At 46.9% G+C, this 22,931-nt stretch overlaps 2 protein-coding genes across 2 annotated transcripts; both read left to right on the top strand.

Moving 5' to 3' along the window:
• The first annotated feature begins 12,056 nt into the window (after positions 1-12,056).
• On the top strand, positions 12,057-19,945 carry LOC112124755 (olfactory receptor 51G2-like). Its single transcript, XM_029913181.1, has 2 exons — positions 12,057-12,987; positions 19,752-19,945. The coding sequence occupies exons 1-2, from the start codon at positions 12,057-12,059 to the stop codon at positions 19,943-19,945; spliced, it is 1,125 nt and encodes a 374-aa protein (XP_029769041.1).
• A 1,751-nt stretch (positions 19,946-21,696) lies between these two features.
• Positions 21,697-22,563, top strand: LOC112125909 (olfactory receptor 51G2-like). The gene has a single exon (XM_024224265.2). The coding sequence runs from the start codon at positions 21,697-21,699 to the stop codon at positions 22,561-22,563; it is 867 nt and encodes a 288-aa protein (XP_024080033.1).
• The last annotated feature ends 368 nt before the right edge of the window (positions 22,564-22,931 follow it).

Genomic DNA, 22,931 nt, shown 5'->3' with positions numbered 1-22,931 from the left:
AGGGTCAGTTCATGAACCAGCTGCAGCGCTGCTGTCAAGGGAGACAATGAACAGAGTCCACCTATTCCATCCTGGAGCCTTACTTCCAAGACTACATGAGCTATTGATCTCCACTCTGTAGAGAGAGGTTCAGACGGGGTCTAATACCTGGAGCAATTGGAGACAGGCTGGTGAGGGAGGAAAGCGCACTAGGGGAAGGAGACCAAGACAGGCAGCAGCATTTTCAAAGTGACTGTGTTCGTTGGGAGCCAGGGGACCGGTGGGATGTTGGCCCATAAATTGCCACATTGGTGGCTGTTCTGACCTCAGAATTCCTCTTGTACAGTCAATAAAGAGAAGGGATGTGGACGTTGTTTCCCATTGCACCTGGCCTGTCACTGTCCCATCTCTGGTTAAACATTCACGGGCCATGAAAAAAGCTGCAGAGCTGTTCTGCAGTCACAGTCCTGGCCCTTCCTGAGCGCTCTGGGTGCTGTGTGATCCATGAGGGCTGCACCAGCTGTGTTCAGGGCTTTTCATGAGGCACAGTCACGCATCCTTCCCCTACATCCTCAGGCAGGTGCTAGTGACTGAGTCACGTCAGAGACATGATTAACACAGGAACCCTAGGAGAGGACATTCAGGCAGCCCACCCCCTCCACGTCGGTTGATGGCTCTGCATTCAGCACACCTACGGAGTGCACCCCCATCTAGCCGTAATGCCCCGGATGTGGAGCACAGCTGTGTCTGTGAAGGAGAGTCTGACACACAGGAGTCCTGGCAAGAGACTCTGGCCCATATTCCCACCCTGTCCCCTCCGTTGGTGCTGCCCCAGCAATGCAAAGGGGTGAAAACGGGCCTCAGCTCCCCAACAGAGGCCCGGCTAGCTCCTATCCCAGCCCAGCCCATTCAGTGTAGGATGGTCCCCCTTTCTAAAGGGAAAAGCGGAACACAGGCAGGAGCCCCATCCCCTCTGTAAGCACACTCTTCCCCTTCACCTTCCCCCCAAATCCCGTCCACTAGACAGGCCGGAAGCCAGAGCCAATCCATGGTAAGAGCCTCCCAGGGAGAAAGGGTCACGATGGGGAACCCCGGACGCTCCAGCTGCCCTGGGTGGGTGGCAGGGCCTCGTAGCGAGGGGAGCTAAGGCCCTTCTCATTCCCCTACCCACCGAGAAGAGGCTCACGCCACCCATGAGCTTCAGGTATGCGCAGAGCGGCACTGCACGGAATTCAGACTTGGCCGGAGTGATCTGTGCTCCTGGAAGCCGTTACCAACGGGTGGAGGCCAGCCCAGCGCCCAGGCTGCTCTAAACTCCAATGAGGCAGATAGAGAATCAAACCACTTTAACTGGCCCCTTGACATCCCCGTTCTCTGCAGCGCATGGAGGAGCTCTGCTGGGACAGCAGAGAATACAGCCATGCCTGTCAAAACTGAAAATTGAGATTCCCAAGCAGTGTCTCGATTCCAGATATTGGGGGTTTAAGAAAGACGGGAAATAGTGCAAGACTCCTGATGAAATCCCAGGAACTGGTGCAGCTGGCAGGATCTCAAGTGGAGCACCCACAAACGAAGGCACTGAGGGTTAGTTAATGGTCACACAGTCCATCTGTTGCAGAGACACTTGGCTGCAGAGCCGCGTTCTGTAAGGAACAGAGTTACGCCACAGACAGCCGGACATAGCAGTGACGGGCTCACAGAGCCGCTGGGTTCCTGAGGCACAGCTCAGAGGGTCTCCTCCCCTAGTCAGGCATGAGATATGCACACACCAGGTAAGCAAGGCCATGCACATTCTTAATAGACATGGGAGTGACCCAAGCCAAGCTCCACATGCCTGCTGCTAGCTCTCTATTGGACCCACACAACTCCTCCCCCAGTCTAGGTACCCCCAAAGTTGGTGATGTTGGAAATTTCGATGCAGGGTGTCAGGTCTATCTCCAGCACTAGAGCGGCTCTCACTGCTCATGGAGTGGGTGTGGGGGTCAGGATCAAACTGAAGGGCAGCCCAGCAGGGCTCTGTTCTGCCAGGCAACTCTCTCCAGACTCTTCAATCTGTCCTTTAATCAGCTTCTCTTCCCAACGATTGGAAGATAGCTAATGTAACACCAATATTTATAAAGGGCTCTAGAGGTGATCCTGGCAATTACAGACTGGTAAGTCTAACGTCAGTACCGGGCAGATTAGTTGAAACAATAGTAAAGAATGAAATTGTCAGACACATAGAAGAACATAACTTGTTGGGGAAAAGTCAACATGGTTTCTGTAAAGGAAAATCATGTCTTACTAATTTATTAGAGTTCTTTGAAGAGGTCAACAAACATGTAGAGAAGGGGGATCCAGTGGACATAGTGTACTTAGATTTCCAGAAAGCCTTTGACAAGGTCCTTCACCAAAGGCTCTTACATGAATTAAGTTGTTATGGGATAAGAGGGAAGATCCTTTCATGGATTGAGAACTGGTTAAAAGACAGGGAACAAAGGGTAGGAATAAATGGTAAATTTTCAGAATGGAGAGGAGTAACTAGTGGTGTTCCCCAAGGGTCAGTCCCAGGACCAATCCTATTCATAAATGATCTGGAGAAAGGGGTAAACAGTGAGGTGGCAAAGTTTGCAGATGATACTAAACTGTTCAAGATAGTTAAGAGCAAAGCAGACTGTGAAGAACTTCAAAAAGATCTCACAAAACTAAGTGATTGTGGAACCAAATGGCAAATGAAATTTAATGTGGATAAATGTAAAGTAATGCACATTGGAAAAAATAACCCCAACTATACATACAATATGATGGGGGCTAATTCAGCTACAACTAAGCAGGAAAGAGATCTTGGAGTCATCGTGGATAGTTCTCTGAAGGCGTCCACGCAGTGTGCAGCAGCAGTCAAAAAAGCAAACAGGATGTTAGGAATCATTCAAAAAGGGATAGAGAATAAGACAGAGAATATCTTATTGCCCTTATATAAATCCACGGTACGCCCACATCTTGAATACTGTGTACAGATGTGGTCTCCTCATCTCAAAAAAGATATACTGGCATTAGAAAAGGTTCAGAGAAGGGCAACTAAAATGATTAGGGGTTTGGAACGGGTCCCATATGAGGAGAGATTAAAGAGGCTTGGAAAAGAGGATACTAAGTGGGGATATAATAGAGGTATATAAAATCATGAGTGGTGTGGAGAAAGTGAATAAGGAAAAGTTATTTACTTGTTCCCATAATATAAGAACTACAGGCCACCAAATGAAATTAATAGGCAGCAAGTTTAAAACAAATAAAAAGAAGTTCTTCTTCACACAACGTACAGTCAACCTGTGGAACTCCTTGCCTGAGGAGGTTGTGAAGGCTAGGACTATAACAGGGTTTAAAAGAGAACTAGATAAATTCATGGAGGTTAAGTCCATTAATGGCAATTAGCCAGGATAGGTAAGGAATGGTGTCCCTAGCCTCTGTTTGTCTGAGGGTGGAGATGGATGGCAGGAGAGAGATCACTTTTTATTATTTATGTTCTCTCTGAAAGCACGTCCTGATTCCCCCTCTTACTGCCGAGCTGCAGGAGGGGCCCAGAACTCCCTCGTCAAAGGGGGCTGTGCTAATGACAGGCCTCATCACCAAGGGGTGTTAGGAGGAGTTCAGGTTCTCCATCCTGTGCCCCAAATCACCCTTATGAGGCACACAGAGCTGAAATCTCTGTAAGTTATCAGTACAACACCCCGTGCGGCAGGGCAGTACTACTAACACCACTGGGCAGATCCCAAGATCAGAAGACACCACTGTGATCACCTAGTCTGACCCCCTGCCTGTATAGCACAGGCCAGAGATCTGCCCCAAAATAAGTCCTAGTCCTTTTCTGCAGAACTGTCGCTTACCCAGTGGGTCCCCAGCCTGTAGCGGTGCATGGGATTCTTCCGTCCTAAGTGCAGGACTCTGCACTTCTCCTTGTTGAACCTCATCAGATTTATTTTGGCCCAATCCTCCAATTTGTCTAGGTCACTCTGGACTCTATCCCTACCCTTCAGTGTATCTACCTCTCCCCACAGCTTGGTATCATCCCCAAGCTTGCTGAGGGTGCAGTCCATCCCAATGAGGGATAGATAGGCAAGAGCATTTGTTTACAGAGCTGACATTTTGGATCCCCAAGAGAAATTGGAGGCTTTTCATCTTCCTCTTCTTTGGAACATAAATTAAGGTTGCACTGACTGAGTTTATGGATTCACTGTGTATATGGAAAGGTAGAAACCTCCTGCCCAGTCTATGGCTAAGGTATGGTGCACATCAGATCCTCTAACCAGCCTTCCCATCTCCCTTGTAAAACAAGGTACATCCCCATCCACCTTGTAAAACATGCCTTCACCACATCCTGCGGGCTGTGGCTACTGTGAGAAACCCGGGTAGCACATCTCTGATGAACCTGTGCTAGCAGGGAGCTGGAGAGGATTCTACAGCAGTTGTTGAGGCCCAGAGATGGTGGGTGGGACTAGCTACCAGTGGATCACAGAGATCTGTGCATAACTTTGGGGATCCCTGGGTCCCCCTTTCCATTCTTCGGGGAGAAGGGAAGGGAACCCCCCTTCTGGAATGATCTAAGAGAAATTTCCTTGTATGGAGCCCTGTGGAATCTCCCTTCCCTTTTGGTACCCAGAGTGGAGAGCTCAGTAGTTTGAGGATTGGCCTGTTAAACCCAGGGTTGTGAGTTCAGCCCTTGAGGGGGCCACTTAGGGATCTAGGGCAAAATCAGTACTTGGTCCTGCTAGTGAAGGCAGGGGCTGGACTCGATGACCTTTCAAGGTCCCTTCCAGTTCTAGGAGATAGAATATCTCCGTTTATTTAATTTAATGAAGAAAAGAGGCTGCCGAGAAAAATATGGTCCTATATTATTATTATTTTTATTACTATAGTTATTATTCTATTATTCTATTTTATTTTATTTCAGCAAGATCAAAGCTGTGACATCATGACCGTTAGCACTCGGCCACCCTCGAGGTAGCCATGTGACTAATCAGAACCACACGAACATTGATGACAAGCCGGGATTCCAGGAACAGAGCCTGCAGCAGTGCTTGTGCTGCGGTCCACTTGGGTAGAATCAACACACATCCCCTGTTAATTGGCCTTCTGAAGTTTGCCTTGGCTGTCACAGTGTTAAAGCTGGCGCACACAAAGCCAAGCAGATGAGGTTCCCTGATGGCCAAGTGGCCCCCAAGGGAATGTGCGAACATGCTTCATAAAGACACCTGCCTCCCTGTTTGAACAGATACTGCCTGATGCCTGTGCAAGCTATCCGATGGCTCCTTGTCCTTTACGGTGAAGACGTGTGGTGTCAGTGGCTCCCCTTCTAGCAGGAATTGGGTACGTTGGCAGGTTTCACTTTAAAATGCAATGTGAAGGGGAAAAGCTGCAAGCTGTTTCATTTGCAGAGTTTCTGTGCAGCAGCAGAGGACTCAGCTGGGCTTTCTGAGTGACTCAGTGATGGAGTTGGAAGCAGGGCTGGCTCTAGGCACCAACAAACCAAGCACGTGCTTGGGGCGGCACATTTTCAGGAGTGGCATTCTGGCCATCTTTTTTTTTTTTTCTTTGGGCGGCAAAAGCCTAGAGCCAGCCCTGGCGGCAGCAGCGCGTCGTGTGCGGGGGGCGCCCTGGAGCTGCTGCGGTTCGTGCCATGGGGGAGCAGCGCCCGCACCTTATGGCTGGGCTGGGCAGGCTCCGAGGGGGGGACACTCGGGCTGGGAGCCGCCCCACAGGGCACATGGAGCCACTTGCAGGTGCCGCAGGACGGCTGCCCCCCAGCGCCGCAGCCAGGGCTGGGCGAAGCGGCCAGAGCCACCCAGGGACTGCGGCAGGGCGGCCAGAAGCAGCAGCAGCAGGAGCGGGGCGATAGAGGGTGGGGCGCTGCCATGCGGGGCCCGTGTCCCGCTCTCTGGGGCTCTGCTCACTCTGGGGCTACCTTGCCCCGGCTCCTCAGGCTCCTACCGGGATGGTCCCCAGGCTCTGCCCTCCCGGATCCTGGCCAGTCCTGGAAGTGGGAGCCCTGGCTGGAGGGACCCTGGGCTAAGGCGCGGACCATGAGCCTCGCTGCTTACCCCGACCCTGCCAGCGCCGGACTGGCTGGAGGTGAGGGGGGAGCAGGCGGAGTCAGCACTGGTGGGGGGGAGCCCAGAGCTGGGGTGGCAGGAGGTACAGGGGAGGAGAGAGAGCCCAGGGCTGGGGTTGCAGGGGGTGTGAGTGTGGGAGGGCACTGGTGGGGGTGGGGGTGAGAGCCCAGAGCTGGGGTGGGGGGCAGCCAAATTTTTTTTTGCTTGAGGCGGCAAAAAACCTAGAGCCGGCCCTGGTCGGAGGGCAGGCAGCACTAGGTAGCTTGAGAAACACTTCCCTACATCTGCCCAGGGTCCATGCTGGGTTATTCAGGCTACACAGAAATCTGAGCTTCAAAGCAAGCTCGGAGTGTTAAAACCCCAATGCCCCAAGTCAGGATTTCTCAAGGGCTCCCATTTCTACAAGTGCCATGTGCTCTGGGCCCGATCCTGCCAGAGGCTGTGTGAGAGGAGACCCCATGGAATATCAGTGACTACTTCCCAAATCGCCTCAGTTTTATTTGCTTCTGGAAATTTAATCAGCAAATACATTTCAAAGGTTTTATTCTCCGCCTTGATTGTGAAGGCAGGAATTCAGAGCTGTGTTGCTCTGTGGTAACGGTCTGATAGGGCATATTTCTGTTTCCTGACTGGCTGAGGGCTCCAGAATTTCTTTCCTGTAGAGACCCCTCAGAGTTACCGGGCTACCGGCATCCCTGCCCCCTCTCTGGTCTCCGAGTTCCAGATGTCAGGCCTTGTACCCTGCCCCCCCCCCCAAAAAACTGGACACAGTACTCAATATGAGGCCTCACCAATGTCGAATAGAGGGGAATGATCACGTCCCTTGATCTGCTGGCAATGCCCCTACTATTACAGCTCAAAATGACGTTAGCCTTCTTGGCAACAAGGGCACACTGTTGACTCATATCCAGCTTCTCGTCCACTGTAACCCCTAGGTCCTTTTCTGCAGAACTACTTCCTATCCATTCGGCCCCTAGTCTGTAGCAGTGCGTGGGATTCTTCCTTCCTAAGTGCAGGACTCTGCACTTGTCCTTGTTGAACCTCATCAGGTTTCTATTGGTCCAATCCTCTAATTTGTCTAGTTCCCTCTGTATCCGATCCCTACCCTCCAGTGTATCTACCACTCCTCCCAGTTTAGTGTTATCTGCAAACTTGATGAGGGTGCAGTCCACGCCATCCTCCAGATCATTAATGAATGATTGAACTCTCTGCATTCAGTCAACATTGACCATTCAAAGCACTTCAGCTTCTCTTGGAAGGGTTTTTGAGGGTCACAGTGTATCACTGGGAGCATTTGGTAAGGGAAAGTTAACAGAGCCCAGTTCTGATTGAATGTATACATGTAAATCTGGAGTGATGACTTTCAATACGTCATTGAATAAAGAACTTGTGCCTAAGAATGTATCTCGTGTACTGCAAAGAGGCAGTAGCTTAATTTGGAGTCTCAGGAGTGGAGAAAATTAAAAAGTATATACAATGCGGCAATGAAACACATTTATAAATAGCTTCAGTACAGGACAGTGCAATAGGTAGCTTGGGAAGTCTTCCACTACATCTGCCAATGCTCCACTGTGGGTTGTCCAAGTGAGTTCGGAGTGTTAAAACCCAGATGTCCCAAGTCAGGATTTCTCAATCGGTCCCATTTCTAGAGGTGTCGTGTGCTCTGAGCCCGATCCTGTCAGGGGCTAAGCAAGAGGAGACGCCAGGGAATATCAGTGACTAGTTCAAAAATCACCTCAGGTGTATTTGCTCATGGAAATTTAATCAGCAAATGCTTTTTTAAAAGTTTTATTCTCTGGCTCAATTGTGAAGGCAGGAATTCAGAGCTGCGTTGCTTTGTGGTAACAGGTCTGATAAGGCATATTTCTATTTCCTGATTGGCTGAGGGCTCCAGCAATTCTGCACAATAGATGCGACTCCGAGTTACAGGGCTACCTGCATCTCTGCCCCTGCTCTGGTCTCTGAGTGAAACACATCAGGCCTTGTACCCTGCCCTCTCATGGGGCGGAATCCCGCCATTCTCCCACCCTCAGACTGGGCCCTGCGCTACAGCACACTGTGGTCCAACTGTGCTTATCCAGCAGGTCAGAGTGGGTTCGGCACTTGTGGTTCTTCCCTTTGAGAGGCTGTGAGCAGTGGTGAGACAAGTGACCAGCCTGCCATGAACCAAAATTCAAAATAATCTGAACAGTAGTAATAAAGCATAAAATGGGGGTATAAGAAGTTTTTCCAGCAAAAAACAGTCAGTATGTGTCTGTGACCCCAAGCTTTCCCACTCTGACAGGGGCACAGGCAGTCAGAGAGGCTTCATATTTCCCCAGCACTGTCTGTGCCTGTCAGTCTGAACAGCCTCTCAGCAACAGCTGCCCCACATCTGGGCAGGCTCCCAGAGCTGGCAATACACGCTGTGTAATGTGGCTGGAGCCCGGAAGTAGGCTATTCCCAGTTTGTTGTTCTTGTGTGGTCTCTCAACCTCCCTGAAGTGCTTATTGAGAGATGTTTTTTCTTGACCTGTTGCTTTGTTTCCTGTTTGTTTTCCAGTAGCCTATTAAACTAAGACTAAGCCATACTCATTTCACCAAATATAGCCATAATGTAAACATATCATTAGTTACATCGATATAGTTATACAGCAAACATCCCAAGAACTGGCCTTAATATGCATATTCTTTATGGCAGCTCCGCTCCATGTCTGTCCCAATACGGTTCCTGGGTGCTACGGATTTTATGAATACAGGACAGAGACAGTCAGAGAGAGAGAGCAATAGACTATTTTACTGTGCGAAATGAAGTTCCATTTCCATGAATACTCATGCATTTGACTCATGCATTCTTTGATACGATAACGAGTCTTGTGGATAAGGGAGAAGCGGTGGATGTGGTATACCTAGACTTTAGTAAGGCATTTGATACGGTCTCGCGTGATATTCTTATCGATAAACTAGGCAAATACAATTTAGATGGAGCTACTATAAGGTGGGTGCATAACTGGCTGGATAACCATACTCAGAGAGTAGTTATTAATGATTCCCAATCCTGCTGGAAAGGTATAACAAGTGGGGTTCCGCAGGGGTCTGTTTTGGGACCGGCTCTGTTCAATATCTTCATCAACGACTTAGATATTGGCATAGAAAGTATGCTTATTAAGTTTGCAGATGATACCAAACTGGGAGGGATTGCAACTGCTTTGGAGGACAGGGTCATAATTCAAAATGATATGGACAAATTGGAGAAATGGTCTGAGGTAAACAGGATGAAATTTAACAAAGACAAATGCAAAGTGCTCCACTTAGGAAGGAACAATCAGTTTCACACATACAGAATGGGAAGAAACTGTCTAGGAAGGAGTACGGCAGAAAGGGATCTAGGGGTTATAGTGGACCACAAGCTAAATATGAGTCAATAGTGTGATGCTGTTGCAAAAAAAGCAAACATGATTCTGGGATGCATTAACAGGTGTGTTGTGAGCAAGACACGAGAAGTCATTCTTCTGCTCTACTCTGCGCTGGTTAGGCCTCAAATGGAGTATTGTGTCCAGTTCTGGGCACCACATTTCAAGAAAGATGTGGAGAAATTGGAGAGGGTCCAGAGAAGAGCAACAAGAATGATTAAAGCTCTTGAGAACATGACCTATGAAGGAAGGCTGAAAGCATTGGGTTTGTTTAGTTTGGAAAAGAGAAGACTGAGAGGGGACATGATAGCAGTTTTTTGGTATCTAAAAGGGTGTCATAAGGAGGAGGGAGAAAACGTGTTCACCTTAGCCTCTGAGGATAGAACAAGAAGCAGTGGGCTTAAACTGCAATAAGGGAGGTCTAGGTTGGACATTAGGAAAAAGTTCCTAACGGTCAGGGTGGTTAAACACTGGAATAAATTGCCTAGGGAGGTTGTGGAATCTCCATCTCTGGAGATATTTAAGAGTAGGTTAGATAAATGTCTATCCGGGATGGTCTAGACAAAATTTGGTCCTGCCATGAGGACAGGGGACTGGACTCGATGACCTCTCGAGGTCCCTTCCAGTCCTAGAATCTATGAATCTATGAAATCCACTTCCTGAAAACCCGCCTCATGCCTGAATAACAGGTGCTGGAGTTACTATGTACTAGAGAGTGAGATATATATACTGATCCCAATGCCTGTTACTACTCCTGATACAGCCTTCAGACTGAAAGAAAATAACCTGAGGAGAACCAGTCAGCTATTAAGCCAGGGACAGAGCAGCTACTAGGCTTTTGTTTACTGACAAGCGACTGAATGGGGGCTGAGACGCTGCAAACTTTTCAGGTTGTGAAGAAATCCAGAAGAGAGACGTTACATTTTAAGTCCCACTCTAACCTGAGAAATCAAATCTGAGAGAAGATCAGAGGGGAAAGAATGGGTTGATATATGTGTATGAAAGTATAGATGTGTAGATGTTATGCCAAAGCTTTTCATTGTAATACAAATATTAGAAACCAAACTTTCGTGACATGCATGTATATCGAAAGCCAGCAGCAGAGTTGTTGGAATGTCTACAGGAAGGAGCAGTGGTAACATTATTGCTTTATGGCTTTTGCTTTAGAAAGTATTTCAGAAGTGCTCCACATACTGTTTGCAATGGGTTTGTGCTATTAACCATTTGTTCAGTGAACAGTTGTATGATTTCGTCATGTGGTAACTGACCAGTAGCTGTTTCTAATACTTACATTCAGGGTCAAGAACACAATCCCTCTGCAATACCTGTGCAAGACTTTCCAAAAAGTCCTGAGAGAACAGAACCGCTGGTCTGTGTTTCAGAAGAGTGGAGCTGAGGTGCAGGAAAGGGGAGTGAAATAGTAGTTGTATGTAATTTACGCCCACCACCGCTTACACGAGCATGGCTGAAGTAACTTGCACACTCAACTGGATATTAGTGTTTTCACTATTCACCCATATGTGATGCTAACCCCACATCCTCGCAACTGAAGTAACTATCTGTGTTAGCTTGTAACTTGCCAAATATATACAGATCATTGCATGGGGAGAGGATACAGGTCCTGTGAGGATGAAGAGAAGGCTGTAGGATGATTGAATTCTCTGGATTCAGTCTACATAGGCCAGGCAAAGCACTTCAGCTCCCCTTGGATGGATTTTTCGGAGTCAGAGCGTATCACCGGGAGCATTTGGTAAGGGACAGTTAACAAAGCCCTGTTCTGATTGAATTTATACATGTAAATCTGGAGTGATGCCGTTCAAGTCAATGTTATTGAATTCAGAACTTGTGCTTAAGAATGTATCTCATGTACTGCAAAGAGGCAATGACTTAATTTGGACTCTCAGGAGTGGAGAAAATAAAAAAAGATATACAATGAGGCAATGAAACATGTTTATAAATAGTTTCAGTGCAGGACAGATAAATACAATTACAATTTTCCCCATACACTTGCCATGTGTTTACACACATCTCATGACACAATGGGCCACACTCGGAAGTGGAGGGGCAGAAAGAGTGTCTGTGGGAAAGTCACAATTGTAAAATCACACAGTGCTCAAGCAGACTGCGGAACTCCCAGCCACAAGATATCAATGGGGCCAAGAGTTTAGCAGCATTCAAATTGGGACTGGATGTTTATATAGATAGCCAGAAAATCCAATGAGAATAGTGAGGATTGTTACAAAAACTCTTTCATGAATTCTAAATCTTCCTGTTTTGCACCACAAAATTTGTCTAATTAGTGGGTGCAGGTTATTTCAAAGCTCCCTATTGCAGGGCATCTTCCACTTCCTCTGAAGCATCTGGAACTGGCCACTGAATACTAGGCTAGATAGACTATGGGTCTGATCCACTCTGGCAATGCCTATTTTCCTATTTGTTGTGTAAATCCAAGACTATGTTTTTGCTGATCTTCCTTGAGCTCCTGGGAGTCTCTAGACTTGCACAGAGAGCAGAAAGAAGTGTCATTAATTATCATCTAATTTCCTGTCCTTTTTCCTTTTAGGAAGGAAAGTTCAGTATTCCTCGGACCTGCCTAGTACATTATGTCAGCTGTCAATGACACCAACTTCAACTCTGCAGTGTTCCTTCTCACTGGGATACCTGGGCAGGAAGACATCCACCTCTGGATCTCCATCCCCTTCTGCTTAATGTATGTTATATCCATAGTAGGAAATTCAGTCATTCTATTCATTATAAAAACAAATCCAAGCCTCCATGAGCCCATGTACATTTTCCTTTCCATGTTGGCCATCACAGATCTTGCCTTATCGATATCCACCATGCCGACAACCCTGGGTATATTCTTGTTTAACTCTAGAGAGATCAGCCTCGATGCCTGTCTTGCCCAGCTCTTCTTCATCCACTTGCTCAAATGCACTGAATCCTCTGTGCTCTTGTTGATGGCCTTTGACCGCTTCATCGCGATCTGTGACCCGCTGAGATATGCTTCCATCTTAACCCTGCCGAGAATAAGCAAAATGGGACTGATATTTGCACTAAGAGGAGTGGCTGCGATACTCCCACTCCCTTTTCTCCTTCAACGTTTCCGATTCTGTCGATCCAATATCCTCTCCCATTGCTACTGCATAAACCAGGACGTCATGAAGCTGGCTTGTTCAGATATCAGAGTAAACAGCATCTATGGCTTGTCTCTTTCACTCTTGACGGTGGGACTGGACTCGGTGCTCATCTTCCTCTCTTATGTGATGATCCTCAAAACAGTGCTGAGCATCACGTCCCACGTGGAGTGCCTCAGGGCCCTGAACACCTGCGTCTCCCACCTCTGCGCCATCCTGCTCTTCTACACGCCAATGACCGGCCTGTCTGTGATACACAGATTGGGGGAGGACTCTTCTCCCTTGCTTAAGATTCTCCTGGGCTATATCTACATGCTCATCCCACCCCTGATGAATCCAATTGTGTACAGCGTGAAAAGCAAACACCTTCGTGCGAGGATAATCAGGGCGTTCTGTGGTGGGTTGGATCACAGAAACCCCCTTGGGGCTGCGAACTGATGTGCCAAGACTACTTCTGCCCCTGCTTTCCCTGCCAGCTTGGGACTCCAGCACCCTGTCTTGTTGAGCCAGACACGCCAGTCTGCTCCAACACAGACCCAGGGTCTGGACCACGTGCCCCAAAGCTGCAGACTTAACTTAAAGCAGCTTAAGAGGTGTTCCTGTCTTTAACACTCAGATGCCCAACTCCCAATGGGGTCCAAACCCCAAATAAATCCGTTTTACCTTGTATAAAGCGTATACAGGGTAAACTCATAAATTGTTCGCCCTGTATAACACTGATAGAGAGATATGCACAGCTATCCCCACCCCCAAGCATTAATACATACTCTGGGTAAATTAATAAGTAAAAAGTGATTTTATTAAATACAGAAAGTAGGATTTAAATGGTTCCAAGTAGTAGCAAACAGAACAAAGTGAATTACCAAGTAAAATAAAATAAACCCCTCAAGCCTATGCCTAATATAGTAATAAAACTGAGTACAGATACAATCTCACCCTCAGAGATGATTCAATAAGTTTCTTTCACAGACTGGATGTCTTCCTAGTCTGGGCACACCAGGGATGGTGGAGAGTCTGGGGCTCCCCACAGCAGCCTGGGCTCCTGTGGTACCTCTTACCACGGCCCAGCTGGTGGCCTGGCTGGGGGGCAGAGGCTCAGGGGAAGTGGAGGAGTAGGGGGAAGGGCCTAGTGGGAAGAGTTGGGACAGAGGTTGGGGCCTCTGGGGAAAATGAGCAGGGATTGTGGCAAGACTGCACCAATGCAGGCTTCCTGCTTCTGATGTACTTAAAATATTTGCTATTACTTTTTGAGTCTTTGGCTAGCTGTTCTTCACATTCTTTTTTGGCCTTCCTAATTATTTTTGTACATTTCATTTGCAAGAGCTATATATCCTCGTTGAGTGCATATGAGCATTCAGAGTAGCAATTGTTCAAGTTGCATCCAAGATGATGATCCATTAAAGACAATGACTCATAGAGTCACAGAATTTAAGGCCCGGAGGAGCCATTAGATCATGTAGTCCAGAGGTCCAAACTGGGAGGTGGGCCACCCTGGTGGTGCAGATTGTATTTGGGTGTGTGTTTGTGAGAGAAACTTTAGGAAAAAAACCTTTCAGTACAAATTTTACCCACAGCTATGAATAACTAGCAAAGCTGATTCCTCCAGACAGCTCAGGTTCTCAGACAGCGCTGTTCATTTCACTCTAGGTAGCACTATGCACTTTGATGGATTTCTGTTAAGCTTGAATAGAATTATACAAAGTCATTGACATCTGCACAAGAATCCATTTGCAAAGCAGGGCCAGCTCTGGCTTTTTTGCCGCCCAAGGCAAAAAAGCCTCCCACCGTCCCCGGCCCCCCAGCGGGCAGCGCGGCAGGGGAGGGCGGCGAGCCCGGCCAGGGCCCCGCTCTCCCCAACTGGCCGGAGCGCCAGGGGGAAGGCGGCGAGCCCGGCCGGGGCCCCGCTCTCCCTGACCGGGGAGAACTTTTATACAAGGAAACTCTTTCTGGGGGCACCAGGAAGACTGGCATCCTCAAAGAGAGTTGGTAGTTCCAACTAAGTACCGGGTAAAGTTCTTGATCTAGCCCATGATAATCCTAGTGGCCATTCTGGGGTCAACAGGACCAAAGACTGTTTGGGGAAGTCCTTCCACTGGGAGGGAATGGGCAAGGATGTTTCTACTTATGTCCGGTCTTGTGAGTTGTGCCAAAGAGTGGGAAAAGCCCAAGACCAGGTCAAAGCCCCTCTCCAGCCACTCCCCATACTTGAGGTTCCATTTCAGCGAGTAGCTGTGGACATTTTGGGTCCTTTCCCGAAAAAGACACCGAGAGGAAAGCAGTACATACTGACTTTCATGGATTTTGCCACCCAATGGCCGGAATCAGTAGCTCTAAGCAACACCAAGGCTAAAAGTGTGTGCCAGGCATTAACAGACATTTTTGCCAGGGTATGTTGGCCCTTCATCATCCTTACGGATTCGGGAACTAAATTTCCTCGCAGGGACCATGAAAAGCCTGAGGAAAGTTCATGGGGTGAACCACTCGGTTGCCACCCCTTACCACCATCAAACAAATGGTCTGGTGGAGATGTTAATGGAACTTTGGGGGCCATGATACGTAAATTCGTAAATGAGCACTGCAATGATTGGGACTTAGTGTTGCAGCAGTTGTTCTTTGCCTACAGGGCTGTACCACATCCCAGTTTAGGGTTGTCACCATTTGATCTTCTGTATGGACGCGAGGTTAAGGGGCCATTACAGTTGGTGAAGCCGCAATGGGAGGGGTTTGTGCCTTCTCCAGGAACTAACATTCTAGACTTTGTAAGCAACCTACAAAACACCCTCTGAGACTCTTTAGCCCTAGCTAAAGAAAACCTAAAAAAATGCTCAGGAAGAGCAAAAGTCCTGGTATGATAAACATGCTGTGACTCGCCCAGACAACTATCCAATACCACGCACAGAGGAGCCATTGGAGAAACTGGGATGTGCCCAGTTCATCTCTACTTTAGACTTAACCAAGGGGTTATGGCAAGTACCGCTAGATGAATCTGCCAAGGAAAGGTCAGCCTTCATCACCCATGAAGGGCTGTATTGATTTAATGTTCTCCCTTTTGGGCTGCGAAATGCACCCGCCACCTTCCAGAAACTTGTAGATAGTCTCCTAGCGGGATTGGGAGAATCTGAAGTCACCTATCTTGATGATGTGGCCATATTTTCTGATTCGAGTGCATAAGGGAGGCAGGACTAACTGTTAAGGCTAAAATGTGTCAAATAGGCCTAAACAGAGTGACTTATCATGGACACCAGTTGGGTCAAGGAACTATCAACCCCACTACAGGCCAAAGTGAATGCTATCCAAAAATGGCCTGTCCCAAAGTCAAAGAAACAGGTCCAATCCTTCTTAGGCTTGGCCGGATATTACAGGCGATTTGTACTGCACTAAAGCCAAATCGCCACCCCACTGACAGACATGAACAAAAAGAAACAGCCAAATGCAGTTCAGTGGACTGAAGAGTGTCAGAAGGCCTTTAACCAGCTTAAAGCAACATTCATGTCTGACCCTGTCCTAAGGGCTCCAGACATTGAAAAACTGTTCCTAGTAACCACAGATGCATCCGAGCATGGTGTGGGAGCAGTTTTAATGCAGGAAGGACAGGATCAAGAATACCATCCTCTCGTGTTTCTAAGCAAAAAACTGTCTGAGAGGGAAAGCCACTGATTAATCACCGAAAAGGAATGTTACGCCATTGTGTATGCTCTGGAAATGCTACGCCCATAAGTTTGGGGATGGCATTTCCACCTACAAACCGACCATGCTGCGCTGAAGTGCCTTCATACCATCAAGAAAAAAAACAAAAAACTTCTTCGGTGGAGTTTAGCTCTCCAAGATTTTGATTTTGAAATACAACACATTTCAGGAGCTTCTAACAAAGTGGCTGATGCACTCTCCCATGAAAGTTTCCCAGAATGAACTGATTAAAATTGTCATTGAAATGTGGGACATATTGTTACTTTTTATATAATCAGTAGTATAACTAAAGGTGCATGTGTCTTATTAACTCTGTTTTCTCCTAGAGCTCCAGGAAGAAACCACAGCCAGTGTGGAACAAGCTGTCCAGCACCGTCTGTGATTTGGGATGTGTGTCATAAATATAAAGGGAAGGGTAACAACCTTTATGTATACAGGAATATAAATCCCTCTTGGCCAGAGGTACAGAATCACTTACCTATAAGGGGTTAATCAGTTCAATTAACCTAGTTGACACCTGACCAGAAGGACCAATGAAAAGAGGATACTTTCAAATCTGGGGTGGGAAGGAGGTTTTGTTTGTGCTCTCTTTGTTTGTTCCCTCTCAGACAGAGAGAGACCAAGCAGGTAAACCATCTCTTGAAAAGATACCTTGAAATGATACATCTAAAATTACAGAAATTGTAAGTAAAGGCAAGGAAATGCATTAGGTTATCTTTTGTTTTAGCCTGTAAATATTCCCTATGCTAAGAGGGAGTTTAATTCCTGTTTTTTGCAACTTTGAAACTATGCCTAGAGGTGAATTCTCTGTGTTTAAAATCTTTTTATTTACCCTGTAAAGTTACCTTCCATCCTGATTTTACAGAGGTGCTTCTTTTGCTTTTTTCTTTATAAAAAAGTTCTTCTTTTAAGAACCTGATTGATTTTAGTGTCCTAAAAATAAAAGGTCTGGTCTGTACTTTTATTAAAGGCAATTGGTTGCTATATTATTCTCAAGCCTCCCCAGGAAAGGGGGTGAAGGGCTTGGGGAATATTTTGGGGAAATAGGACCTCCAAGTGGTCCTTTTGTCTATATCACTTGGTGGTGGCAGCAATACCATCCAAGGACAAGGAAAGGAGCTGTGCCTTGGGGAAGTTTTTAACCTAAGCTGGTAGAAATAAGCTTAGGGGGCTTTTGTGCAGATCCCCACATCTGTACCCCAGACTTCAGAGTGGGGTGGGAACTCTGACAAGAGGTTCCTAGAGCAGTTGGGGAGGCACAGAGATTGTGGATAGGCCTAGCTAGCAGTGGATCACTGTGATCTGTGCATAACTTTGGGAATCCCTGGATCCTGGGTCCCTTTTCATTCCTCAGGGAGCAGGGAAGGGACCTTTCCTATAGGAATGATCTGAGGGATATTTCCATGTAGGGAGCCTTGTGGAATCTCCCTTCCCTGGCCTGCACCCTGGTTTGCAATGTAGGAAAGGGGGCTGCTGGGGCCAAACTGGTCCTATATTCTTATTCTTATTATTTTATTATTTCATTATAATTTATTTTATTTCATTTCAGCAAGAGCACAGTTGTGATACCATCATTGTTACCACTCAGCCACCCCCAAGGTATCCATGTGACAACTCAGAACTATACAAACAGTGATGAAAAGCCTGTATTCCAGGAATAGATTCTCTAGAAGGGCTGGCGCTGCAGTCCCGTTGGGTAGCATCACCTCACATCCCCTGTGATTTGGCCTCCTGCAGTTTGCCATTGGCCATAACGAGGGTTAGGGCTGGTGCACGCGAACTCATGCAACTGAGTTTCCCTGATGGCCAAGTGGCCCCCAAGGGAATGTGCAGGCATGCTTCATAAAGACAGCTGCCCACTTATCTGAACAGATACTGCCTGCTGCCTGTGCAACATCCTCCATTACTCCTTGTCCTTTAGGGTGAAGACCTCTGGTGTCAGTGACTCCCCTTCTAGCAGGAATTGGGTACATTGGAAGGTTTCAGTATCTTTAAAATGCGAAGTGAAGGGGAAAGGCTGCAAGCTGTTTCCATTTGTGGATGTTCTGTGCAGTAGCAGAGGATTCAGCTGGTCTGTCGGAGTGTCTCAGTAACAGGGGCTGGAGGGCAGGCAGCACTAGGTAGTTTGGGAACCCCTCCCCTACATCTGCCCATGGTCCTCGGTGAGTTGTTCAAGCTACACAGAAATCTGGGATTCAAAATGAGCTCGGAGTGTTAAAACCCCAAAGCCCTGAGTCAGGATTTCTCAAGGGGTCCCATTTCTAGAGGTGCCGTGTGCTCTAGTGCCGATCCTGCCGGGGCTGAGCGAGAGGAGACCGGACAGAATATAAGTGACTAGTTCCCAAATCACCTCAGGTTTATTTGCTCCTCGAAATTTAATCATCAAATGCATTTTCAAACGTTTTATTCTCCAGGTTAATTGTGAATGCAGGAATTCAGAGCTGATTTGCTGTGCGGTAAATGGTCCGATGGGGCATATTTCTATTTCCTGACTGGATGAGAGCTCTAGAATATCCGTCCTGAAGATATCCCTTAGACTTCCCAGGCTACCAGCATCATTTCTCCCTCTCTGATTTCCAAGTTCCACATGTAAAGGCTTCATACCCTGCCCTCTCATGGGATGGCATCCCATGCTGCTCCCACCCTCAGACAGGCCCCAGGGGTACAGCACACTGTGGCTCGACTGTGCTTACCCTGCAGGTCCGGGTGGGTTCGGCACCTGTGGTTCTTCCCTTTGGGAGGATGTGAGTAGTGGTGAGACGAGTGACCAGCCAGCCTTCTTGAACCAAAGTTCTGTTTAATGTCAACTGTAGGAATAAAGCGTAACATGGGAGAATGAGAGGGTTTTCAAAAATCAGTCTGAACACATTTGACTCCAAACTCTACCACTCTAACGGGGACCCAGACAGGCCGTGGGCCTTCCAACTTCCCCAGCGGTTTCTGTGCCTGTCAGTCTGAAAAGTTGCTCAGCAACAGCTGCCCCACCTCTCTACAGACTCCCAGAAGTGGCAAAACAAGCTGGGTAACATGGCTAGAGCCTGGAAATAGGCTCTTCCTAGATTGTAGCTACAGTATTGTCTCTCATCCTCCCTGAAGTTCTGACTGAGAGATGTTTTTTCTTCAGCTGTCACTTCCCATCCTGTTTGTTTTCCAGCAGCATGATATTAAATTAAGAAGAGCCATACTGGTTTCACCCAATGTAGCCATAACAGAACCATCCCAGTAGTTAACCCAAGATAGCTATAAGCAAACATCCCAAGAACTCGGTTTAACCTACATATTTCTTATGGTATCTCAGCTCCATATCTGTCCCAATACCGTTTTAGGGAGCTACGTATTTTAGGAATACAGGACAGAGACAGTGAGAGAATGAGAGAGAGAGAGCAATAGACTACTTTCCTGTATTTCCATAAATACTCATGCATTTGACTTTGAAATCCACTTCCTGCAAACCTCTTTGTGCCTGAATAACAGGTGCCGAGGGTACTACGTACCAGAGACTGACAGCTCAGGGAATAAATATTTTATATACTGATCCCGATGCCTGTTACCACTCCGGATACTGGCTGCAGACTGACAGAACAGAACCTGAGGAGAACCAGTCAGCTAATAACCCAGGGACAGAGGGGCTACAATACCTTGCCGACAAGAGACTGAATGAGGGCTGAGACATGCAATCTTTTCAGGTTCTGAAGAAATCCAGATGACAGACGCTGCATTTTAAGTCCCACTCTAACCTGAGAGATCATCTCTGAAAGCAGATCAGATGGGAAATAAATGGTGGACATGTGTTTACTAAAATACAGATATGTAAATGTTATGAGAAAACTTTTCATTGTAATACAAATATCAGAAACCAAACTTCCATGACATGCCTGTATATCAAGAGCCAGAAGGAGAGTTGTTGGAATACTTACAGGAAAAGACAGTGGTAACTCTACTGCTTAATGGCTTTTGCTTTAGAAAGTATTATAGAAGTTCTCCACATACTGTTTGCAATGGCTTTGTGCTATTAACCCTTTGTTCAGTGGAGACTTGTATGATTCCGCCCCCTGGTAACTGAGCAGTAGCTGTTTCTAACACTTACATTCAGGGTCAAGAACACAATCCCTGTGCAATAAATGTGCAAGACTTTCCAAAAAGTCATGAGAGACCAGAACCACTGGTCTATGTTTCAGGAGAGTAGAGCTGAGGTGCAGGAAAGGAGAGTGTAATAGTGGTTGTATATAATTTGCACCCACTACCACTTACATGAGCAGGGCTGAAGTAACTTGCACACTCAAGTCACTTACTTACAGATAATAGTGCAAATCTAATGTTTTCACTATTCATCCATATGTGTCGTTATCCCCATATCCGCCCAATTGAAGTAACTGTCTGTGTTAGCTTGTAACTTGCCAAATATCTACAGACCATTGCATGGGGAGAGGATGCAGGTCCTGTGAGGATGAAGAGAAGGCCGTAGGATGATTGAACTCTCTGGATTCAGTCAACATAGGCCAGGCAAAGCACTTCAGCTTCCCTTGGATGGATTTTTGGGAGTCAGAGCGTATCACCAGGAGCATTTGGTAAGGGACAGTTAACAGCCCTGTTCTGGTTGAATTTATACGTATAAATCTGGGGTGATGACATTCAAGGCAATGTTATTGAATTCAGAACTTGTGCCTAAGATTGTATCTCATGTACTGCAAAGAGGCAGTGGCTTAATTTGCACTCTCAGGAGTAGAGAAATTTAAAAAGTATATACAATGAGACAATGGAACACGTTTATAAATAGCTTCAGTGCAGGACAGATAAATACAATTAAAGTTTTTTCCATGCACTTGCCATGTGTTTACGCACATCTCATAATACAATGGACCACACTCAGAAGTGTAGGGGCAGAAAGAGTGTCTGTGGGAAAGTCACAATTGTAAAATCACACAGCACTGAAATAGACTGTGGAACTCCCAGCCACGAGATATCAATGGGACCAGGAGTTTAGCAGCATTCAAAGTGGGACTGGATGTTTATATAGCTAGCCAGAAAATCCAATGAGAATAGTGAGGATTGTTACAAAAACTCTTTCATGAATTCTAAATCTTCCTGTTTTGCACCACAAAATTTGTCTAATTAGTGGGTGCAGGTTATTTCTAAGCTCCCTATTGCAGGGTGTTTTCCACTTCCTCTGAAGCATCTGGAACCGGTCACTGGATACTAGGCTAGATAGACTATGGGTCTGATCCACTCTGGCAATGCCTATCTTCCTATTTGTTGTGTAAATCCAAGACTGTGTTTTGGCTGATCTTCCTTGAGCTCCTGGGAGTCTTTAGACTTGCACTGAGAGCAGAAAGGTATCTCATTAAATATCATCCAGTCTCCTGTTCTTTTTCCTTTTAGGAAGGAAAGTTCAGAACTCCTTGGACCTGCCCAGTACATTATGTCAGCTGTCAATGACACCAACTTCAACTCTGCAGTGTTCCTTCTCACCGGGATACCTGGGCAGGAAAAGGTCCATCTCTGGATCTCTATCCCCTTCTGCTTAGTGTATGTTATATCCATAGTAGGAAATTCAGTCATTGTGTTTATTATAAAAACAGATCCAAGACTCCATGAGCCCATGTACATTTTCCTTTCCATGTTGGCCGTCACAGACCTTGGCTTATTGATATCCACTATGCCGACGACACTGGATATATTCTTGTTTAACTCTAGAGAGATCAGCCTCGATGCCTGTTTTGCCCAACTGTTCTTCATCCACTCGTTTGAATGCATTGAATCCTCTGTGCTCTTGTTGATGGCCTTTGACTGCTTCATCACGATCCGTGACCCGCTGAGATATGCTTCCATCTTAACCCTGCCAAGAATAGGCAAGATGGGACTGGTGTGTGTGCTAAGAGGGGTGGCTGTTATGCTCCCACTCCCTATTCTCCTTCAATGGTTCCAATATTGTCGATCCAATGTCCTCTCCCATTGCTACTGCATAAACCAGGACGTCATGAAGATGGCTTGTTCAGATATCAGAGTAAACAGCATCTATGGCTTGTCTGTTGCTCTCTTGATGGAGGGGTTGGACTTGCTGCTCATCTTTCTCTCTTATGTGATGATCCTCAAAACAGTGCTGAGTATCACATACCAGGTGGAGTGCCTCAGGGCCCTGAACACCTGCGTCTCCCACCTCTGCACTGTCCTGCTCTTCTACACACCAATAACTGGCCTGTCTCTGTTACACAGACTGGGGGATGGCTTTTCTGTCTTGCTTCAGATTCTCCTGGGCTACATTTCCCTACTTGTCCCTCCCCGATGAATCCCCTTGTGTACAGCGTGAAAAGCAAACACCTTCATGCGAGGATAATCAGGGTGTTCGTCAAGTGAAGGGTCAGTTCATCATCCCGCTCCAGCATTGATGACATGGAAGATGAAAAATACCGGCCGTCTATTTCATCCTGGACCCTTAAATCCGAGACAACATGCACTACTGATCTCCACTATGTAGAGACATGTTCAAAAGGGGTCTAAGGCTTGGAGCAATTGTAGAGTGACTGGTGAGGGAGGACAGTGCACGGGGGGAAGAAGACCAAGGCAGGCAGCAGCATTTACAAAGTGAATTTGTTCGTTGAGAGTCAGGTGCCTGGTTGGATGTTGGCTCATAAAGAACCGTATCGGTGCCTGCAT

This window comes from Terrapene carolina, unplaced genomic scaffold, assembly GCF_002925995.2.
Source record: "Terrapene carolina triunguis isolate 2854851 unplaced genomic scaffold, T_m_triunguis-2.0 Scaffold511, whole genome shotgun sequence".
NCBI lineage: Eukaryota > Metazoa > Chordata > Testudines > Emydidae > Terrapene > Terrapene triunguis.
Note: the sequence above shows the minus strand (reverse complement) of the source record. Positions and strands in the feature narration are given on the sequence as shown.